Source organism: Platichthys flesus, chromosome 11 (genome assembly GCF_949316205.1).
Source record: "Platichthys flesus chromosome 11, fPlaFle2.1, whole genome shotgun sequence".
Lineage (NCBI taxonomy): Eukaryota > Metazoa > Chordata > Actinopteri > Pleuronectiformes > Pleuronectidae > Platichthys > Platichthys flesus.
Window position 1 is genome coordinate 15976285 of NC_084955.1, and position 23326 is coordinate 15999610.

At 41.8% G+C, this 23326-nt stretch overlaps 2 protein-coding genes across 3 annotated transcripts in view; one reads left to right on the forward strand and one right to left on the reverse strand.

Moving 5' to 3' along the window:
- Positions 1-23326, forward strand: part of adam22 (ADAM metallopeptidase domain 22) — a 52130-nt gene that overhangs the window by 27202 nt on the left and 1602 nt on the right. Inside the window, exons 7-30 of the mRNA XM_062398804.1 lie at positions 5855-5909; positions 6009-6085; positions 6623-6697; positions 7292-7363; positions 8824-8990; positions 9080-9164; positions 9396-9486; positions 9572-9623; positions 13355-13454; positions 13553-13624; positions 14232-14324; positions 14840-14920; positions 15024-15074; positions 15187-15250; positions 15345-15450; positions 15537-15656; positions 16305-16473; positions 17321-17432; positions 18210-18300; positions 18671-18724; positions 18994-19101; positions 19629-19729; positions 19857-19923; positions 22850-22973. Coding sequence (XP_062254788.1) covers positions 5855-5909; positions 6009-6085; positions 6623-6697; positions 7292-7363; positions 8824-8990; positions 9080-9164; positions 9396-9486; positions 9572-9623; positions 13355-13454; positions 13553-13624; positions 14232-14324; positions 14840-14920; positions 15024-15074; positions 15187-15250; positions 15345-15450; positions 15537-15656; positions 16305-16473; positions 17321-17432; positions 18210-18300; positions 18671-18724; positions 18994-19101; positions 19629-19729; positions 19857-19923; positions 22850-22973 — 2187 coding nt within the window. The remainder of the gene's footprint in view (positions 1-5854; positions 5910-6008; positions 6086-6622; positions 6698-7291; positions 7364-8823; positions 8991-9079; positions 9165-9395; positions 9487-9571; positions 9624-13354; positions 13455-13552; positions 13625-14231; positions 14325-14839; positions 14921-15023; positions 15075-15186; positions 15251-15344; positions 15451-15536; positions 15657-16304; positions 16474-17320; positions 17433-18209; positions 18301-18670; positions 18725-18993; positions 19102-19628; positions 19730-19856; positions 19924-22849; positions 22974-23326) is intronic.
- Positions 1213-5001, reverse strand: cldn12 (claudin 12). 2 transcript variants are annotated; one of them, XM_062398803.1, is made up of 3 exons: positions 4883-5001; positions 3423-3683; positions 1213-3323 (listed from the first exon to the last, which is right to left on the reverse strand). In XM_062398803.1, the coding sequence occupies exons 2-3, from the start codon at positions 3639-3641 to the stop codon at positions 2475-2477; spliced, it is 1068 nt and encodes a 355-aa protein (XP_062254787.1). In that variant the 5' UTR covers positions 3642-3683; positions 4883-5001; the 3' UTR covers positions 1213-2474. The 2 variants fall into 2 exon arrangements, with proteins under 2 accessions (XP_062254787.1, XP_062254786.1); XM_062398802.1 differs by lacking the exon at positions 4883-5001 and having other exon boundaries at positions 3423-4873.

The window sequence follows — 23326 nt, forward strand, 5'->3', positions numbered from 1 at the left end:
GGGGTGGGGAGCTGGAGGATGGGGCGGGGGTGTGGTGGCAGGTTGTTGTTGGGGGTTGTTAGCACTTTGTGCCAAAGGGAAGATTTTTTTCCATACTAGCCCAAGCTGGGAATGTGTCTTAAAAAAGAAGGGGGTCGGGGTCTCCCTGTGGCCTCGAGCCAACTTCATGTTGCTAAACCTGGACCAGTTCATTCACACATGCAGCCAGACAGCGGTAATAAAAGTGTGTTACCCCTCGCTGCTTTATATTCATGAGCCAGCCGCCTGTGTCTGAGGTATCATCTCCCCTGACAACCAAGGCTCCGCCCCTGTCTCTTTGTATCACGACATATGAAAGCCATCTGTGTTTAGACCCTTAATCTCCATCACTGCACACACCCTGCAGAGTCTATATGCTGTGAGTGTATTTTATGTGACAGAAAAGACTGGTTGGGAAGGATGATCTGTGGAACAAAGACCACACCGGTCAAGAAAATGCTGTTAATTCAGCAGTAATGGCTCTGATAGTGATGGTTGATTTTTTGTGTTTGTGCGTTTGCGTGCACGTACAACAAATTATAGAAAAACGTCTTTTTTAATTTTGTTCTTATTAATCATCAGCCGCTAAACTCTCAGCTAACATGGAAGCATCACATCAAAGTGGAAGTTGATTCCAATTATGAGAGCCACAGTTCAGGCTTCTCATTCATATACTCATTCTACTTAAACGACATCAAAGATAAGACAAAACACTTGACGGCCGCTGGTTGTTCTTAATTGGCTTGGTCTTTCAGATCATTGAAAACCTTAAAAGAACCTGGGAATCTGGGTTCATAATCATGTGGACAGCTGTAGGCTCTGTGTCATTGGTGATGAAGCAACCACTTTATATTCCACCAGTGATTCAAGACATGAAGCGATCAGATGAGGATTTACAGCATTTCCGGGAAACCAGAGCCTCACAGGGTGTCGGTTTCTCAAACTATTTATCAGTTCAAATGTGAAGACTGAACCAGCTGAAAGCATCAACGTCCTCACAATTGTAATTCAGTTTGGCTGAAGTGATGCCCAGTTTCACCTCTTAGCTTTTTGCCAAGACAGGGAGACAGAGAAAAGCGACTCACATGATTACTTAAAAAATTAGACCGATTTGTGTCTCTATTTTTTGTTGCAATTAAAAATATTTAATATTTAATTTGGTTTAACTAAGCAGCACATAAACAGACATGCAGATGTATTGGGATTTGTTTTAATAAAAACAATACGATGAAAGTGTAGAAAATAACATTTGACAATATCGTGAACCTAAACATTAAGGATTAACATCACGTTGATCAGTGCTCATTAAGCAAAACACACAAAAGGCAACAACTGAACTGACTGTTAAATTGGGATTAATCACAACTACGAGCATCCTGAACATCACACTTCCAGCTAAGTTGGCAGACGTTTAGTGGTACTAATAGAACACGTCTCACCACTTCATCTGGTGATCTTACTGAGTTTTATATTTAATCATAATATGTCCTGTTGAGCAAATGAACAGTATTATCATTCCTGACATTACCGTTCTGCATCGGCTCATTACATTGAACCCAACTCACAGATCTAGTGCCATGATCCTTTCACATAAACATGTAGTAAAAAAACAACATATATGCTGCAATAATGGATAAATAGTTATTAAGAGGCCATACAATTACAAAGGCAATGTAAACAGGCACAGTATTCACATCATTAGTGCATTAAAACCTTTAACAGCTGCTCTTTGCAGGGTAGTGACATTCTCAACAATTCATGTTAAAATTCACTAAACGAGTGAGTGAGTTAGTAGGCGTCTATTTAAAAACATATAGTATAAGGTCAGTAAGTGTTTGTTCAGTAGTGATAACAGAAGTCTTCCATAAAGTGGATACAAGGACAAATCACTTTTACATGAACCTGACGAGTTCATCATTAAAAATGTAACAGAAAAATATACTTTTGGCAGCAAACATAGAGGCCTCATGAATGTTACCCAGAGTGGTATTCTATAAAAAAGCCACCAACCAAATGCACGTGCCGTTTGCCTGTTATTACTAAGTTGGTCCCTTTTCCACCAAAACAGGAGAGGAAACCTAATGTGAAGATGGTACTCTGGTGAAAGGGTGAAGAAAAGTTAGTTGAGGCGTCTTTCAGTGATTATGGCTCCAAATGAAACTTGAATTTCTTCTCTTTCTACATCAATAGGCTGAATGCAGTGTTGTAAACACCCATGCTTTAGTTTTCATATATTTTAGTTTTCATATATTTTAATGAAATTATCATCCTTCATATTGTACCTCCAGGTACATAAACATCATCTACAAACCTGGATTGATCTGACTGAATTCACTGTCACTCTAGAGGCTATTAATCTGATGTTAATAACTTCCATCCATCAAACTCTGTTAGTTTCATCAGTGGTGAACCTAAATAAGGTTAAAAGACTAAAGGCTTCAAGGACTTTTCTTCTCTCAGTCTCCTTGTGTCAGCAAAGGAATGTCGATTTCTATGCCAGACATGCGTGAGCGGCTGGAGTAGCGCTGGCCTGCGTAGCCGGAACCATATGCCTGAGAGGGAGTGTAGCTTTGCGAAGGTGCATAACTCTGCGAGGGTGCGTAGATCTGTGAGGGTGCGTAGCTCTGTGAGGGAGCGTAGCTGTAGGCCTGGTTTCCTCCTACCTCCGACCCGTACCCATCCGGAGCAGACATCTGAGACATGTACACTTGTGTAGGTGCAGGGGCAACCACACTCTGTGCATATCCGTGGGTTGGCACATACTGCTGAGTGTCGATGACTGTGGGAGGATAGGCTTGTGGTGGAAAGGGCTGAGGACCATACACTGGGGAGGGAGGATATCCGTTGGCAGTGAGAGGCTGAGTGGACAGAGAGGTCGACATGGATGGCAGTGGCAACCAGAAGGGTGAAGGCAACTTCTTACACATACAATACCACATGAACATTAGCAGCGCCGCCAACATTAGTCCTCCGGAGCAGCCTATTGCTACATATACAGCAAACCCATCAGAGAACATGTTGTCATATCTGAGGTTCAGAGCCTTAGTACGGAACAGGAACCACACTGAGGGGGCGATGGCGATAGCTCCACCCAGGAACAAGAACGTCCCAGCCACCAGGTGACAGCCCGCACTGTTGACCAGGAATTTGAGAGTTTTGATGTCCGGCTCAGGCTTGTCTGAGCAGCAGCAGGTCTTGCACATCCCAGACATGCACAGCAGCAAGGCCAGCGAGCCGAACAGCAGGCCTGCAGGCAGACAGAACTGCAGGAGCCGCAGTTCGAGCTGGTCCACTTTAGAGTACCACTGGAAACATGAGAAAACATGACTCTGTTAGGACAACTTCAAAACATACTCAGGAAAAAACAGCTAAAACAGAGGGGAGCAAGCTGATAAAAACAATACCTCTGAATCATAGTAGTAGCATCCTGAGAAGCCGTCCTGTTTCACACATTTAGCCCACAGCCCATCATACACACTGACATTCTTAGCGTTGCGGTTGAAGGTGACGAGTCTCGTTACTCGCCACTGTGGGATTACAGTTGCCACGGCAAGCCCAGCCACTGACACAAAGGCAATGATGAAGGAAAAAGCGTTGGTGGCATGGATGTCACGGCACGACATGGTTGTTGGTGCCGATGGGAACTGAGGCCTCAAGGAGAATTCCTGTTGGAACGGAAGAGTGAGACGGAAGAGTGTTGTGGGAATCAACAGGGCCTCAATGTCATTTTTAGTATTATTTTACTGTATAGAAAACTCCAGATAATGAGAAAAAAACATGGTTATACAAGTTTATTGAATGGCCTCATTAGAACTGAAGTAAGCTAACTGTGCCACTGACTGACCTAGCTATGGGCAACCCCCCTGTATTCAACACAGTTTAGCCGACCCAGTATCTGCTGTCCCAGAAAAACAATGCTCTCATTTCATTAGCAAACACAGTGGGGCTGACTTGACGGCTGAGGTCGCTGAGTGTCTGTATGGCAGTGCATTGCATAGACTGTACAGCTACACAATTAACAATTGTGTTACACACTTGAGTTTTATATAGATGACGGCTTGCAGCCGTGACTTGACCTCGGTATCACAGCTTCACTTCTAGATACTTTTGGAGTTGAGTTAAGATTTACTGTGAAACAATGACTTGCTGAATAAGTGAATCTCCCAGTCTTAGACATGGATCTTCAAATGATTTGATGCCATATATCCTGATTAAGAAGTGAGGACATTTCATAAAATCAGATCTTTTACATTATTCTTGGAATTTGTTTGGATTAAATCTTGTTTTGTCTGTTCTAAAGAGATGGAAAATCTCGCTGAGATCATAATATATATATATATATATATATTAATCAAGTGAATTATGAAGTGAACGTGTTAAAAAGTGCTTAAAATACATGACAAGAGGTTTTTGATAAAACATTGAATTAAGCTATAGCAATATACCTATATAAACAACACGTAATGTGTATTCAAGTCAAACTATGATTAACGCTCCACCATCACTGAGTTATAACTGGTATTTATGAAGCTGTTATTACACTCAACAGCCTCTTTATTAGCCCAGCAAGCTAAGCTAATGATCTGAGTGGTTACAGCAGGTTAGCCCTGTTAGCTCATAGTCCATAATTAAATCAACAGCGATGTATATCAAAATATATAATCGCTCGAGCGTATCATCTGAATATGACACCGATAAACAACTGGGTCATCAAAACCAATTCAACACTGACTAGCTCGTGACGTTAGCCAGCTAGCTCAGAGCCAGAATACAGAGTTAGCATTACAGCAACCTGTTGCGTCCGGATCACTGCGTAGATGTGAAGCTAAAACAAGGTAACTACAATGAAGGAATGCTCCGGTACCGTGTGTGTCCAGCAGGTAGATCGTGTTTAGATCGAAGATGGAGGCATTTCGGCTTATTTCTCCTTTAACGCTGCTACAGACGACAGAGTTTTACTCCGCTTCTATACGAGAGTAAACAGGAAGTGGTGTCAGAGTAACAGGAGCGCCCCCGCCCTCAGCGGCGTCTCACAGGTGCCACTTAACCCTCACTCTTGTCTTGTTCCTGGTCACCCAAAACAAATAGATTTCCTGGAGTTCACTCCTTCACGCATATATACGCAGCTCACATACTAGAAATAGACACAAAGCCAATAAAAGTAAGATAAAAGAGTAAGAAATGCAAAACTAGCATAAACGAATAAATACAATTTCCAAAAAGTAGGTTGAAATAGTCTTTTGTAAATAGGCGGAGGTAAACATTTAGTCCAAACACTCTGTGATGTTTGTTTTCATAGCAGCCATCTGATATTGTGTGTTTCTCACAGTTACCTTCTCATCCTTTCCTTTGCTCTGATTGTGACAGATACAAATGTGTGTTTATCTGTGTACGCCTGTGTTCAGTCAATGCAATTTAGACAGTATGTGTATTTATCTTAATTTTGTTGCCGATAAGCAGTATGAACACACACATATATATATATATATATATATATTTATATATTCAGTCTAGTTATTGCATTAGTACACTTTATAGTAAGCTACTTTCCAGACCAGTATTCTGATCAAATGTTTTGGTGTATTATTAATCAAATTATCTGTTGTATGAATGTTGTGGTGGTGAGAGGGCTGTAAGATACTGACCTCACATTTTGGAGGGCTTGAACTCTTTGACCTCGATGCTTAGATCTTTCTGAGTGAGTGTGGTAATTTGTTTGATTTGTTTTTGCGCCATGTAGAAAAAGTTAATGAAAGCCTGTTTATACATCCGACACTTGGTTGTGACTTGTTTCACTGACAAACTTGATTGACGTCCTTTTTTTTGTGCCTTCTAGGGCGATGTCCCCATTCACATGATTTATAAATCTGCAGGGGAGGACCTCCTCAATGGTGAGATGGTGCTTGGCGATGCACTCTACATGTATTCATGCTAAACACTGGAAACTGTTCTTTGAATTGCTGATGGCTATAAATGTTCCTGTTTCCTAGGTGACCTGCCAGAGCCGCCGTTTCCCAGCCCTCCGTTCCCCGGGTCTAAAGTGGTTCACAGGAGAAAGAAGAGACAGGTAGGACTCTGCTGCAGCTTCAGTTAGAAAATCGTCATCCTTGGCAGACGGCTGCCGATGCTCTCGTGTTCACTTGAATTTGAGTTGTGCACATGAGCATGTGTGTTTCTATAAATTTAAGATAGAAAGATTTTTTTGCTTTTTGTTTTCCCGCCTGTATCTTTTATGTTTGTCCACAAAGTCAGTGCACTGTTTCCTCTCTCTCCTCCCACACATATTCACCTTATGAGTAACACCTTCAGATGTCTGCAGCTGTCTGTCCGTTCAGTCCTCGGAGCCACTCTCGTCTTTATTTGTAGAACAAACACCTGTGTTAGATTTTTTCTCAAATAAATGTCCTTATTGATTTGTCGTCTCTCCTGTTTTCTTGATGGAGCAGGAGACCTAAGTTGATCTCTGTCTTTACCGTGTGTTTACTGTGTGTTTACTGCGCGTGTGTGTGTGTGTGCATGTGTGCTCTCCTGAAATCCTCCTTGAAGCACACAGTCTTGCCTTGAGGAAACTAAGAAAAGTGCTGTCTTTTTTTTCTTCTCTCAGGCTCCACATGTGTCACACAGCGTCGAGGATGAGATCAAATACATTGAGTTGATGGTGATCAATGACCATTTAATGGTAAGTTTAACTATTTATGTGTGAATGTGCAGTTATGATAAAAAATACCGTAAAATTATAAGATAGTAATTCTCTTATATTTGTATTACTGCCTGAATAGTTCATGTGGTTGTTACTTGTGCCTGAAATGACTTAAAAAACTGTATTCTGTCATGTTAAGAATCACATTTTATTATCATAATTTGTAATAAAGTGTATGAAGCTTTTGCCCAGCAAAATCAACTTATATTTGTTTTGGTCTTTTCACGGGATTTGTTGATGATAAACAAAATATTGAATATCACTGTAGACTTGCTGAGAGCTCATAGTTCAGGAAGCTGGGTGGGCCGAGAGTCAGCACTTATAAAGTGTGTGCACTCCTGAGTCAATCGAATAAAAACCTTCCTGTGTTGTGCATGAAACAGAAAATGCTTTGCTCTTAATGTGCTTAACTAAGATCCACTGGGACTGACGTTTGCTTCATACGCAATGTCAGTGATATTCGGAGCGAATTAAACGCTTCTTTCATACATTTAAATGGCATAAAATGAATTTGTTCCAGATTATGGATCCTGCTTCTAATCGTTTCCTCTTCATCCCTCTGTCTCCCTCTAGTACAAGAAGCATCGGCTTTCTGTTGGGCACACAAATAACTATGCTAAGTCAGTGGTCAATATGGCTGACATGGTAAGAATTGTATTGATCCTCTTCTTGGAAAGCTAGCCACAAGCACTCCCACCATGTATCAAAGCCAAGCACACACTGCACTGATTTCTCATTTAACCAACCTCACTCTCTCCATTTAAAACCTCTTGGCCGGTGATGAGTTTCCAGGTTTCAGAGGATTGAAGCGGTGGCACATTCCGACAGTACAGAGGCAGATATTATAATGTTTGATTATTTGTGGCCACATCTGTGTGCTGTGTTACGGAAATCTGACCTACTGCAGGGTCATGTCTGTAAGCCGATAGGCCGGTGAAGCTGGAGGAAGGTCACGTTTTTGTGTTGTGTCCTTGAAGATGATCATATGAAGCCAACTCTATTTGGGAAATACACATTGATTTCCATGCACAAATAGAGTTGTCTTTCCGCCACTGCAAAGAGGCCACATTCACAACACATACTGTAAATGGCAGTGTCACAAGCAAATTTGTACCTTTATCATTCAGCTCTCAGGTTTACTATGTACTGAAAATAAAACTCTCAAAATAATCAACATGAGCCTTTTGAGACAATTCTTTTAAATTGAGGCATTCACTTAAGTGCACATTGAAACACTGTTGAATGCCTCTTTTAAACTGTTTTGTGATAAATAGAAACATACAAAACCATAAATTGACAATTCGGCTTTCACCTTTTGTATTTTTATTCTGCTGTGGTAATCATTTTTTGACACTGTCACCTTTATTATTTAGCAGATACTGTAGCTACAGGCAGGAAACAAGGGCAGAGAGCGTGGGACATGCAACAAAGGCTCCCAGCTGTAATCAAATCGGGGACGTTCCGGTTGTGGCTGTCAGGACATCTCATAAAAGAGACATTTTGAAGGGATTGTGTACGATAATTGCATGGCCTTTGGGGGTCAGTAATGACGGTTACCGTATTTTGGAAACAGCACCTGGACTAGAAAGATGTGACGTGAACATCCCGGTGAGATGAATCCAAGCATAAAAATCGGCGTTAGGAACATTTAATCGTAGGTTTATGTGCATGACGAAGTAGTGTTTGCAGAAGTGCATTATGGAGCGAGTCCTGGTGCAGATATCACTGCCTGAGGCTTTTATTTGCAGAACACTGCTCTTAATATGTAGAGGCGACCACAGCCGTGTACAAATACAAGCAGAGAGTGTCACATATCGCTGATTGCTCCCTCACTGCTCTGTCAAGTTATTCGTGAGATTGTCGTTACTCAGCGAAGAGGCTCTGCTTGTGTCGTCTCCTCCAGTGTTTCTCAGGACCGTAATAATCACACTGACTGGTGCTGTCGCAATGAGCAGCTGGAGATGATGCTGACTTTGATAGATGCCTGTCAGTGATGCCTGACTGTCAGGATCAGGCTGTGCCATTTGTCTGTTCTTTCTTGAACTAATGAGACTTTGAAAACATAACAAAAACACTGATATTCATTTGACTTCAAATCCCTTCAGATCTTCAAGGAACAGCTTAATACTCGGATTGTGCTGGTTGCCATGGAAACCTGGTCAGCGGACAACAAGTTCAACATCGACGACGACCCCATGGTGACCCTGAGGGAGTTCATGAAGTACAGGAAGGACTTCATCAAGGAGAAATGCGACTCTGTTCACCTCTTCTCGTGAGTCCAAGCGTCTGAGAGGATATTCTCAGCCAATTCGGTGCTCAGCATCTTTTCTAATGGAATAATCAATCTTCTCGTTTCATCAGAGGGAATCGTTTTCATAGCAGCTGGGGTGGAGCTTCCTACATGGGAGGAGTTTGCTCTCTCACTAAAGGAGGCGGAGTGAACGAGGTGAGTCAGTGAGCATTCCCCAAAACCTGTCAGCATCCGCCACCATAATCATTCTCAGTTGTCCATTAAAAGAAGAGAAAAATAAAAATAACACACTGTAAATACTTTTATTCCACTTCATGTGTTGGTGCAGGTATTAATAAAATCACCTTAAACAGAGATGCCTCTGCAAGCCCTTTCGTTCTCCTCAGGCTGATCTAATAAACCTCTTATTCTCTCTCTCTTCAACAGTACGGGAAAACGGACGAGATGGCCATAACCCTCGCTCAGTCGCTGGGACAGAACATCGGCATCTTCTCGGACAAGAAGAGGATCCTCAACGGTACACAGTTAAACCTGAATGTGTGCAAACTTATTTCCAAGCCTCTTTTCTGCGCAAAAAAATGACCAATGTGTTGTTATTCTAGGTGAATGCAAGTGTGACGACCGCTGGACAGGCTGCATCATGGATGACGTTGGGTAAGTTAATAACATTTAATAAATGATTCTTGAAGACACGTCTTTCACAGATGCTAGAGACACAATGTCCAGTGTTTTTCATCAAAGTTTCCCAAATGAACGTTTGGATGCTGTCTGTTAAAGTGTACTTGAAATTGATATGTGGTGTGGATTCAGTGTGCAGGCAATACTGTTTTCATCAGAGTCAGAGTTCTCCAAACAAACTTCAATCACACCATCATCTGAGTTGAAAACTATACCGTAGTTTTACTTTAATGCTAACATCGCACTTAACCCTTTGTCCAAAACCCCAAAATGTCATCTGTATTGTTTTATCTTATTTTTTAATTTTTAAATGGCTAAGTGACCCATCAAATCTGACTTAGAAGTATTTCAAGTTTAAGTAAAGTGTAAACAGTTTTATTCTGTATCTCAACATCTGTGACTGTGAACACTTACGTTTATTATTTGGATGTAAACAGACCACAAAATACGGTGGCTACTTTGATATTTGAATTCAATATTTTTTTTAGATAGTTTTTTTTTTTTTTTTTGAAGTTTTGTCACAATTAGGACTTGGTTCTCAAACAATAACAATAAAACAATAGCAATGTAACAAAATTCTCATATATCAATATGATGATTATGCATTGTGTAGGCACAGTGAGGAGGTATGACACATGATTGATCCTCCTCAGATTTGTAAGATGTTTAGCTGTTTATCAAGTGTTTATCATTCTCATGCTCATAAGGAAGATTTTAAAACCACAACCTTCTCTCAGGAGCAACATTTTTCTTTGAAGTTAAAATAAATAATAATGAGATCATTGGAGATTGATAGCATTTTTGGCCATATTGCCCAATCTTATTCACGATACTATTGTATCCATCAATATAAATATGTTGATTAGAATATTTCCATCCAGTGTAGTGTTATTGTAGTATTGTAACTAACCACTAGGTGCCAGTCTGTGTGTGTGGTATCAGTTTGTATATATAACTGCATTTGGCTCCTTTCAGCAGAAATGTATTACATAATGTGATGCTTGCTAAGATTATCAAGTAGGTAATCAGTCAGTCTTTGTATGTTTTAAGCTTTCAGTTTATACAGAAATCATGTCAGTATTTGTACAGTGTGATGAAGCTTGCTTGCTCACTGGGAGCAGAAGTATGCGACTGGGTGTGTTGTGTGTACGGATCACTGTGCTGTGTGCTGTATGTGTGTGTTTATATACCCCTCTTCTTAAATACTTCTCACATTCCCCCTCTATCCCGAATGGGACAGCAGGTGAGCAGAAGCTTGAATAGAACGTTGCCTGTGCTGTTCTGAACCAACTGGCTGCCTCGGAGGGGTTGTCAGTCATCACAACCTTTCCCATTTCATCTGAGAGCACTACGGCCTCGGTGGCCCGCAGCTTCTCTTTTGATTCAAATGATTTGAACAAATACAGTTTGATGTCTCTTTATTATGCACTGGCTGTATTTTTCAATATCATTTTAAAAACAATTTCACATGTACTTTTTGTGAATTCTTCAGTTTGTGGTCGATGTCGCCGGCCGATCAACCCAGAGAGTTTTATTAATTTGGTTATTCTGATTATCGATACGCTCTTCCTCCCTCCTGACCTTCGAAAGTCAGAACTTTTCATCACTTCTGTTTGTCCATGTCTAACCGATTGAAACAGTCTGCAATGTCATTATCATCTTAGGCCAATATTTGTCTCCCTCATATCCCTGTAACAACAGTTCACACCCCGGCACTACCTGTCCAGATCCTGCTTTATTGGGTTTCCATAATAAACCGACTATGAGATCACATGACAGAGGACAGGTCACTCTGCGCTGTCCTCTGTGAATGGATCTGGCCTAGATCTGTTTTCTCTAAAACAAAGTCAATGGTATTTCAGACACTTGTATTCAATGAGCGACCTCAGTCATGTCCATTGACGGAAGTTTCTTTGTATCCCTCAGCACCTGCATGTGTGATCTACCTAACCTGTCTACTACTAACAATTTCACATTTTTTTCACAGGGATTAGTTCTAATGTGTGTGTGTGTGTAAGTGCGTGCGTCTGTGCGTGTGTGTGTTGGTGTGTGGGTGGGTGCGTGTGTGAGTGTGTATTTGTCTGCTCATATTTTTGTGTGTGTATTCCAGCGCAGTGTTTGTGTTGCAGCTTGTTAAGAGCCTCTTAAATCCTAACTAAACCTAATAAAACCTCAGCAGAGGGCACAGTCCATAGAGACGCACAGTCTACTGTCTGAACAATATGGTCGAGTTAGGATTTTGAATTGTTTAATATATTTTCTGTTGCTTCCTTTTACGTTTATTTTCTTTCCATAAAAGATCCAGGACAACATAAGTATTTCAAAGGCAACATTATAAGACTAAATCAACTGAAAAAAGGACACAGGGATGTTGTGGACATGAATCAGCCTGCACAGACGATTTGTGTGTATAAACACTGCCACGTCTTCTAGTGACCACTGGGGGTGATAGGCTGATTGACAAAGAAGGAAGAAAGAAGGAGGATATATTTTGTTAGTTTGTAGAATTACATAATCTGGATCTAGTGAGTTATGTGGTTTCATAACTTGACGGAGGTTCAAGATGTTTAAGATGCCTTCAAACCTTTTCTCGGTGCAGAATGTGTCCACATGCTTAGCTAAGTCAATCTAAGCACTTTCTACAAATAATAACAGTAGTGTCTTGATTTGTTATCTTTTGGAATACATATTTTGATCCCATGGTCTTAAGAACTGTGAAATGAAAAGTCTTTATTGTGGCTGAGTAGGAGCATTAGTCAAAAAAGGATTGTACTTGTTTTGGTGACCAGTGAATCATTCAAGCACGCTTCATCTTTGTTTCACCTCTTATTACTGTTTACGAAAGAGATGAACACTACAAGATTTCTGACAAGATTCAACCCTGACCACAAATTGGAAATCAAAGCCACCGATCCCATTTAAACTTTAAACCCAATTAGTTTTGGGAATCTCTCTCAGATGTTGTAGTGTACTTCATCCACCATCAAAGCATCATTACCTCGTTCCTATACAACCAATCATCTCCGTAGTTTAGTCACATCACATATCAAGTAGCTCCGACCTCTCACCGCCCTGAGTCGCTCTGTTATTGCATTGTTTCCTGACTCAGTCCTGATGACTGTCAGAGCTCCTCACACATGAGCCTGCAGCGGGATCATCCACAGCCTGACACAGCCGCAGAGGATGATGATGCCTAAGTGCTGCTCAGGTTCGGGTCGATATCGTTTAAAGACAGCAGAGTGAACTCTGGACCTTTGACTGTAGTAGATTCTGACAAATACTTAGGATGTTGAAATGACGCAGAATTTCTTTCTGAAATGATGATGCAATAATAGTTGAAAAATGAATCATCCACAATATACAGGTTCATTTCCAGGACAAATTCACAAATTCATTATCGATCCATTAACTCTTTACATATCCATCCCTGTTTTCGCCGTGTAAGCCACACTGTATATCCGCCTCCATGTTATTGTAAGGATCTCCTGAACTGTGAGTATCTGTCATTAAACATGACATTGTAAGAAATACAAACTCAAATAACAAATCTGCTGTGGTGTTCCACGGAAATTAAATGTGAGGTTTGAAAAGTCCTGTTGTGTGTGTCTGTGAGCGAGTCCTCTCACTCCTATCTATTTCCCCTGTTATCTGAGGGTCCTGTCTGTACTGCAGCTAGAGTAACCGCATCATATGGTTGTGTTGAACAGTTTCTACCTGCCCAAGAGGTTCTCCGACTGCAACGTGGGGGAGTACCACAACTTCCTGAACAGCGGCGGAGGAGCGTGTCTGTTCAACAAACCTCTGAAGGCATGTCACACTCACTCACACATATCATACATATACATGTAGTTAAAGGAGTTTCTCAGAACTTTCCATGTTAATTCTGCCCTTTCCCTCCACCTCAGCTGTTGGACCCTCCGATCTGTGGGAATGGCTTTGTGGAGCCGGGAGAGGAGTGTGACTGCGGCAGTCCAGCGGTGAGTGACAGCTCTGCACAGGGGACTGGAGGAAGGCAAACAGGGGAGAGGTGTCATAAAGGGTTAACTCTATAATCAAGGTCAAAGTGATGCTCTAATTCCCCAACAACAGAACCTCCGACTGTGATAGGAGGTAATTTGAACTAATGAGGTAATTTCCCAGGAGGAATCAAAGAGCTGCGTGAAGTTATTGCATTGATTATAGAGTTTGTCAACAGAGACTTTGTTTGAGTGGATCACGTAAATAAACACTTCCCAGTAGTTCATGTGTCAGACCAGGCTTTTTCCATCGGTGTCCCAAGGCTCTAAACCCCCAACTTGAAATTAGACTTAGTACTGAACCTTTTTTTTTATTTTGCTTTAAATATATTCTTATAGGAATGCCTGATTTTTGTTTGTTTGTATTATTTTTTTGTATTGTCTTCCTTATATTCGTCTTGTTTTGTTTTTTTCAGTGTTGCTTTATACCCATGTGTTTTGTAAAGAACTTTGCAAGTCTTGTTTCAATTTGTGCTACAGAAATAAATAGTTATTATCAACATTATAACTCCATCTATAATATGGTATATAATATAATATAGATGAATATGTTGTGTTTGTCTTCTAGGAGTGTGCCAGTGAGGGGGATACCTGCTGTGAGAAGTGCACTTTGACTCAAGGTTCAAAGTGTGCAAACGGACTCTGCTGCAACAACTGCCAGGTACAGCACAGTTTACTGCTACACCTTCCACAAGCAGAGGGAATCACTTCTCAAGAATTTGGACTCTTCTGTCATTACTATCCATGTGGTGTCCGTCTAAAATAAAATCATTCTGTAGTTTTGAAACAAGATTTGGATGAAATCACTAACAGCCACGAAAGCCTACTTTTTTTAAAATCGCACCAACTGTAAAAGCAAGACACTTTTTAAAACCAGGATAAACTAAACAAGATGTCCCCCTCGTTACAGTTATACTCAGCCTTTGCTCTCTGCACAGAATCAACCTTTATAGTGAATTCATTTACCAGCTCAGTTTAAGTTAAGCAACCGTCATCAGGCATTTCCATTTCTATTCTGTTTATAAGTACATATAACCACACACTGACAGAACACTGCACAATTCAACAATCTAACAATGTAAAAAATACATTGATAAACTCCAACAAATGAATTTCTTTTTTACACATAACACACATTCTCAGAGTCTGTGTAATCTTTATTGCATGCTGCTGCAGATGGAGTTCATGGGAGTCGTGTGTCGAGATGCAGTGAATGACTGTGACATCCCAGAAAACTGCACAGGAAACTCCAGCCAGGTGAGCGTGAGCTTCCCTCGCACAGTTTACTCTAAACTTTCTACATGTGTGGCTCCCGCTGTGCACCACAATGTCTCTGAGGGGTTTCCTTGATCTTTTCCAGTGTCCACAAAATGTGCACAAGATGGACGGCTACACCTGTGAAAAGGATCAGGTGAGATGTTTGCCAGTGCTCACTGGGCCTCAACTGTATTTAACATTTTATAAAAAAAGAGCTCATACTTGTGCACTGGGGATGGATCTTTAAACTATATTCCCCTCTACAGGGTCGCTGCTTCAATGGAAGGTGCAAAACCAAAGACAGACAGTGCAAGTACATCTGGGGAGAGAGTGAGTAACATTTCTATGTGATGAATCCAGAAAGACTCAAACTTCCTGCACTGTTCGTCTTAATGCTGACCATGTCACGTTCCTTCTCCCTCAGAGGCAATGGCGGCCGACAAGTTCTGCTACGAGAAGCTCAACATCGAGGGCACGGAGAAAGGCAACTGTGGGAAAGACAAAGACACGTGGATCCAGTGCAACAAACAGTGAGTGGCTCCTCTCCATGAATGTAACCCGTGCAGCTCCGGGTTATTTTCTTTAAATGATCTGTGGTTGCACCTTTGTGTTTCAGGGATGTTCACTGTGGCTACCTGCTGTGCGCCAACATCTCACCTGCACCGCGCCTCGGAGAGCTGCAAGGGGGGATGACCTCCTTCTCCGTGGCCCAACACAGCGGCTCTCTGGACTGCAGGTACACACGTCGTTGATATACAATTTGTTGACTTGTGTACATTATCCAAAACGTTTCCTTTAATGTCCAATCCAAGCGAAATCCCCAGTGTCATTCAAGTTAACATCCCATCTCATTGTGGTCGCCTTTTAATTACATCATATCTGTTTAACTCGTGGCTTTGCCTGTCTCTGCTGTAACAACATATGATGAAGGAAAGCACAGTCATTTTATTCAGGTTACTGGCAAACAACCACGAACATGATCTGAACCGGAGTCAGGTCAACTAGACCCCAAGCGGCCGAAGTTACATATCGTACGTTTTAGTCTGACTTTGTCTAAGACATAATCAGGGTCAAGAAGCAGCAGCATCTATCTTTCCAAAGTCACCAACTGCCAAAAGTAATTTGCCATAAAGTGATTTCCTCTCCAATAATAATTGGAATTATTCATAACATAATATCATTCTGAGGGCACGGAGTAAATAGCTTTTTGAGGACGTTGATGAAACTGGTCGAGAGACATTATGACACCCTAACAGAATAACCTTTGGAGGGCACTCTACACAGCAGATGACAGTGACCATGCAACTCACTTTTATCTCAACTGAACTCTATCAGTACCACATGAAATGCTGTGTTAGTGACTCATCTCATGTTTGTTGCTCAGCGGCGCTCACGTGGTGATTGATGGAGACACTGACCTGGGATACGTCGAGGATGGGACGGCCTGCAGCACAGACAGCATCTGTTTCAATCACAAATGCCTCCCGATCCAACAGTTCAACTTCAGCACCTGCCCCGGGACAACTGACAAGAGCATCTGCTCCGGACACGGGGTACACACACACATACATACAGTGAACACACATGCACAATTACACATACAGGAAACACACCTACATTGACATAAACTTACAATTGTACAACCCTTCAGCCATTGAGCTGTAACTGTGATCAACTATTGGAGCAGGTTTCTTTCCCGATAGTTGAATGACTGTGAACAAAAGGTCAAATATCTTTGACCAAAACTGAATTCTTGCTTCGAAAACCTGAGTCACGTTTGTGTGAATGTGAGTTACTTTTTTTCAGAGCCTCTTAAATTCAGTTTTGATGAAAAACACAAACATCTTGAAAGTATGAACTAAGCTTGATGCTCTAACATTAGTTGTTAATTGTACTGTGTATGTGAACACCACAGTAAAGAGACTATTTTATCAGTAGCATTACTACTATAAATCAAACGATCAGACTTATTTGTATATCACCTCAAACTATTTACTACAAAGAGCAAAACACTGAATCCAGCCAAACACAGGAACTAAAGAAACGCTGTTGACATTTGAAATGAGGAAACACAGAGGTGGTTCAAAAAGAAAAATGAGGAAGATAAAACCATAAAAAGTTATCAGAAAATATAAACCTCAAATAGAAAAGGATGAAATAAAGATAAGATACTCAAAGAGCAGGAAGTCATACCAGATAAAAAGGGCAATTTAAAGGTCCTAAAACCTAGGCCTTTAATAATACAATATTTTTAGTAGTAGCATGATATGTGATGACACTTTTTATTGCTCTGGAAATATATTTATTTCTCTCTTTGCACCACATTTTTCACATTTAAAGATTCAGAGTATGTGTTTTGTGAGTGTTTCAATGTCTTTTTGTTCTACATTCCCACTGTAGGTGTGCAGTAGTGAGCTGAAGTGTGTGTGTTACCTGGGCTGGACCGGAGACGACTGTAACACCACGAATCCGCTCAGTTATCTCGTGGTGGGGCCGACCGCCTCAGTTTCAGGTAAACGTGTTGACGCTCTGTTTCCACTCCTCTGTCTGCGCTCTGCTCTCTGCACCCTCATCCTTGTTGTCATTCATTTCTCTCTGCACTTCATACCAGTGCTTCTTGGCTCGGTCTCCCTGACTTGATCACTTCCAGTTCTTAATTTATCTTCTTCACAGATCCCCAAATGTTATTATGTTTAATATTTCAAGCTTTTTCTTCATTTTTTACTTGTCATTTTTTCATTTCTGTTTATTTTAGCTCCCATGTCGGCATCCCGTCCGCTCATTAAAACCAGCTGCATTCATGTCATTCTTTTTGTTTGTCATTATTTTCACACTCATTCTTTGTCGACAGGCTGATGTCTATGACGGAGTGACTTGAGGTCAGATTTGAGTTCTCTTTTTTTTTCTCATTATATTTGTTGTCTCTTCGATGTCATTTCCTCCTTCTTTTCCTCTCGCACCCCCACCTCAGCTCCAAACTGTCAAGTTGTGTTTTTTTTAATCTGTGTTTTTGTTGTTATCGTGAACCTGGGAACCTACTCCACATGTGAGTTCCCCTCAGAGCAGTGCCGACGGGCGACAGCGGTTCATGTTTCCTCAGTTTACTCTCCTTTTACACTTCTCCCGCTAATTGTAGTGTGTTTTCATGTTCTGCCGCAGTGTTTTGTGGTTTCTGTATCCCCGTGTGTCCACATGAACCAGGAAACATGACACAATCCAATTAACACACAAATGGTTCCCCCCTCTCCTCTCCTCTCCTCTCCCCCCCTCTCCTCTTCCTCTGTCTCAGGTATCACCAGTACAAACATCATCATCGGGGCCATCGCGGGCTCCATCCTCTTCCTCGCGCTCATAATGGCTGCTACAGCCTGGGGCTACAAGTAAGTGTCCCTGCTGCCTGCCCGTGTGAGGTTTGTAATAATTGGCTCCCAAGCCTCCGCTGGCAGCGAGAAATCTGAGGGGGATTGTGACTCGTGATTTGATATCAGGACTGAAAAGAAGAAAGCTAAATTCAGTTTCACATCATTTCAACCCATTCAGACTTCTCCTCTTATCTTGTGAATGACAAACTGCTCTTAGACCTAAGCGATAAAGTGCAAACAAAGCCATACAAAAAAAAATCTTTTGAGGTGATCCAAAGTCCCAATCCGGTCTCATGTAGTGTGGCTTTATTTTGAGGAATCACAAGTCAACAATCGGACACAAGCTACATCACTATGAGGCTGAGTGTCCTTGTTCTTCTCTTCACAGGAGCTACAAGCAGAGACGCTATGAGGAGTCTGAGGTTCACCGAAGATTCTGCCGGTTTGCTCACTTTAACACGATTTTCCATATGTTGATTTGATTTTAAGTAACTGTGGTTTACTTGAGTAACGGTTCTCTTTGCAATGTAATTTTCCCATCATGGGTTATATTTTAGCATCAACAAAGTGTTTAGCCATAGATCATAATCAAAATATATAGTTTGGTTCATCATAAACTATTGATAAATAACTGTGTTAATATTTTAAGGTGTATTTTTCCAGTGATTGTTGTTTCCCCCCCCATCTAAAAGTGTCGTTTTGTATTCGTAGGCAAATGCCCCCAGGCGACTATGTAACAAAGCCTGGGGACGCAGATTCCTTTTACAGTGACATGCCTCCGGGTGTCAGCACCAACTCCGGCTGCAGCTCCAAGAAGAGGTCAGCCTGCCTGTCGCACCTGCAGATTTGCACCCTGTCCTTCACTCCCTCCATCCAATCCATTTCTCAGAACATCTCACTGTTTGGCTTCAGGTGTGCTCATCTCGTCATCACTCATTTAGTCACTCTGTGTGTGTGGGTGTGTGTTGTGTTCATTGGTGTAGGGACGCTCAATATGTGCTCATGTGTGTTCATATTGTGCTTTGTTTCTCTCATGGCTTTCACTATGTGAGTCTATCTGTGAACATTTTTGGAACTGGACCAAAATGTTTAGAATGATAATTGGGTTCCCCTCTCACCTCGTTGTGCTCACATCATGACACACTCCGAGGTCATGATGCTGTTTCACACGTCATAATGTTGCCATCTGCTGCGATGGCATCTTCATCTTCTTCGTCATCTCTTGGCCTCTCCCTCGTCTCTACATCTACAACACGAGCACAGCACCATTAAAGGATTTGCCCGTTTAGAAAGACAATGCTGCAGTGATAATATTTTGTCCTTGCGGTATGTGCGTGCGTGTGTAGATCTAACGGGCTGTCACACTCATGGAGTGAGAGAATCCCAGACGCCAAACACATTTCCGACATCTGCGAAAACGGGCGACCGAGGAGCAACTCGTGGCAAGGTAACACACAGATCTCCACTCCTCCACAAGACGAGATATCTGTGCTGGTGTTGGACTAAATGTAACTCTCAAAGAAGGACTGAAATTATCTCTATGTTAAGTGTGTGTTTATGTTGTTTCTCTGTAGGAAATCTGAGCGGAAATCGTAAGAAGCTGAAAGGAAAGAAGTTCCGTGCTCGCTCTAACTCCACAGAGTAAGTTCGCTGTGGCGAGATGGTAAAGTTGTCATGTCAGTGATCGAAGTGACGTTCAGGTTCACAGAGGAACAGAAGCTCTAGTTGAAAACAGACACATCAGGGATAAAGCTCATGTTATTCTTTATTTAAAATGTTGTACCTCAACAAATCCCATTAAAAGACCAAAACATTCTAGTCTGTTCTTCAACATTTACATTCTCTGCGTACTTCATACAGAGAATGTAAATCATAAAAAAATGTAGAAAAAAAAGGGACTATATAAAGATGGACGACATAACAGTTCCCCAAAAGTAAATCCAAAGCATCTCAATCGCCCCCTGGTGGCTGGTGGCAAGTATAGGTCATTAATCCTGTGTCCTCCATGTTAGTGAATGGGACATGGACAAAATGAAAAAGTACACATTGAAATCAATTTTTCTCTAGATGGTTTCTGTCATATTAGGTAGTTCTTATCTTATATTTGATGCTGTATAAATGGGGTGAAGCGTTTTGATTGACAGATGAGACTGACTCCAGTCCCTGATCTCTGCTGCACAGACTCTGGCTCAAAATGCAATTAGGATGAATTTAGTCTTTGTTTTGGTCTTTTCATGAGGTTCGTTGACAATAATAAAATAAAGGATATACATTTTATTATCTACTAGCAGACCAAAGCTTTAATTAGTGTTGTACTGCGGCTCATCAGCTGGTCAAGTCATATGTGAGATCACATTGGTCACATCAGCTCCTCTCCAACTTGTGAAGCTGGACTCTATACACAAATATTATGAACTTTGCTCATAACCAAATGAAGTATGTTTGCATTTCCGCCTGTCGACTGTGAATGAACAATGAATGGTGCATCGGCTGCCTCCTGTCTGTGGGCCTGAAGGTCTTGGCACATGACGCACAGTCTGCAGTGCACCTGTTCTCACGCAAGCATGAGGCTGCCTGAGTGGCGACAGGCATTGGTGCTTGGAATGATGTGACATGTAACCCATGTGCAAGTGAGCCTGTAACCCACGACACAGTTGTTTGCCATTGACACGGTGCTGTTTACATCCGACCCCACGCGCAGGTCTGTCCGCCAGCGTTCTCTCCATTTTCTCTGCTGCATCTTAGTGTTTGTTCAGATTATCTTTGCTCTCCTCTGCTTTCCTAAAAATATGTCCTCTTCCTCTCTCCTCCTCCTCCTCCCCCTCCCAATACTTGTTTCTGGAGATCTTCCTTTTCATTTCTGTTCCTTCCTCTTCTCTCTTCTCCCCCCTCCTTGTGTTGTGTCCATCACCCCACACCCCCCTACCTCCCACAGGTATTTAACCCCTCGCTGCAAAGCAGAGATTTATGATGTAACTAAATGGGTAGAAGATGTGAATAAAAACACTCAAGGACCTTACCTTAGGTATTACCTCAGACCATGTCCCTGTTCCCCACACGCTTGTTAAAACCCCCTCACTTTTCATTTGATTTGTCGTTTTGTCAAGGAAAGAAGGAATAAGAACCAATCTGGGAAAGTTTTTTGGCCGAAGTTTGAAAATATAATCTCTGAGAACGCGTTCTCAACAGCTGCCATGCTGAGAGTTATAGTCCTTGGTTAAAAAAAAAACAGATGGTGAAAATACGCTTTTCTGCCTTATATTTTATAACATATTTTGCCGTTTTATCAAAGCCATTTTCTTCTTTTTAACCAGCTGCCTTTCAATTTGCAGTTTTTTATTTCCTGCTGTAATAAGACTCTTGCTGCCGCCTGTCCTCTTGTTATATATGTATAATTTTATTCCTTATTCTCCACATCCCCTCCTTTGCTTCTCCCCCTCCGCCTCTTCTTACCTCTGCATGTTCAGTGTTGTCGTGTCAGCACGTGTCCGTGTGTCGGCCCGGCCTCGCTCCCCTGTGGCCTGACGTGCCTTCCCATCAGTGTGATGTCACTTCTGAGCCAAACATTTTGTGACACCAGCATTGAGCTGCTGTGACAAACTGTGGGCCAACTCAGTGATCGTGTCCAAAGTCTATAGATCCTCACAAACACGAGGTCTCCCTCAGAACGAGCTCTGGTCCCATGTTAGTGACTGTTTCTTCACCTCAGCAGTCAGTCAGCGTTGTAATCTATAGACCTTCACTGTGTCCAGGAGCACAACCCTGCCCCTCCGCCTGCTATTACATTTACTCAATGACAGAATCAGTGTCACAGAGTGGAGAGATATGGAGGACACATATAAATAACAGGTTTACAGAAACTAAACCTCAATAATCTCCCTATTTGACAACGTGACCTCACTGCTCGGTTCTTTCCAGCCTAAAACTTTTTTGGAGGAATAACCCGAAATTAGTTTATTTTAATATATTTTTTCTTGTTAATAATTGTATTTGCATTCAATTTACATATAACAGCAGAATAGAAGAAAGACGTTCCCCATACAGTGGACAATAACAATTAGAAACGACTGATAATCCAATCCACATTGGTATAAATGTAATAATATTTAAACTTCTCAGAGAGGTCAAACAAAAAGAATACAAAACAAGAAATGAATATAATGTGATTCAAAGGGTGTGTCAGTGCACGGTGAGGAAACAGTGAGACAGGAAACTATGACTGTCCACAGCGCAGCTGGGTCCCTGTGTGCTGCTGAAAGAGAATTACATACTGTGGACAGAGGCTGACCATAAAGGCTGAAGGGTGGTGTTATTTTAACAGATGCCACGATCCGTCTTTCTGAGGCAAACGGTGATAAGAGCTCTTACGGGCAACCTCTCTGTGCAGCAACACTGAATAACAAGAGCTGCTCAAGAAGGATGTTGCCCAAAGTCACAGATCCAACATTAGCTTGTGTCCTCAGTCTAACCTCATTCGTTCATCTGGGTTTTTGGCCAACGTAATGCTGCGCTGGATAGAAAAGGAAGAGGCAATGTTTTTGATAATGTCACTTTCCCTTTCTCTCAGGACGTTATCCCCCGCCAAGTCTCCCACGTCCTCCACAGGATCCATTGCATCCAGCAGGAAGTACCCGTACCCCATGCCCCCCCTCCCCGATGACCAGAGGAAAGCCAACAGGCAGAGTGCCAGGGTGAGTATCATCACATCATGTAACATAAAACCACATTATGAGGCTGATTGTGTCAGGACGACTGGTTTTAAATACAGTGGAGAGATTCTGCACTGGTTGTCGTAATCTTATGGCCTGGATTGAGCTTCAGACTAGAGCTGGATTTCCGTACACATTTTGTTATGGGATGTGGACCAGTCCTGGATCTGGTAGCTTGAATTAGTTGCTGACAGAAATGTTGCTGGATATTTTTAACTCCACAAAACCTTTGTAGAAAGATGCCCTACTGGTCCGGGAAGAACCCATTCTATTTTGCTCTCGATAGGGATCAGGGGCCGGATCCAGCAATAACTTTTTCACTTTCTTCAGCACTG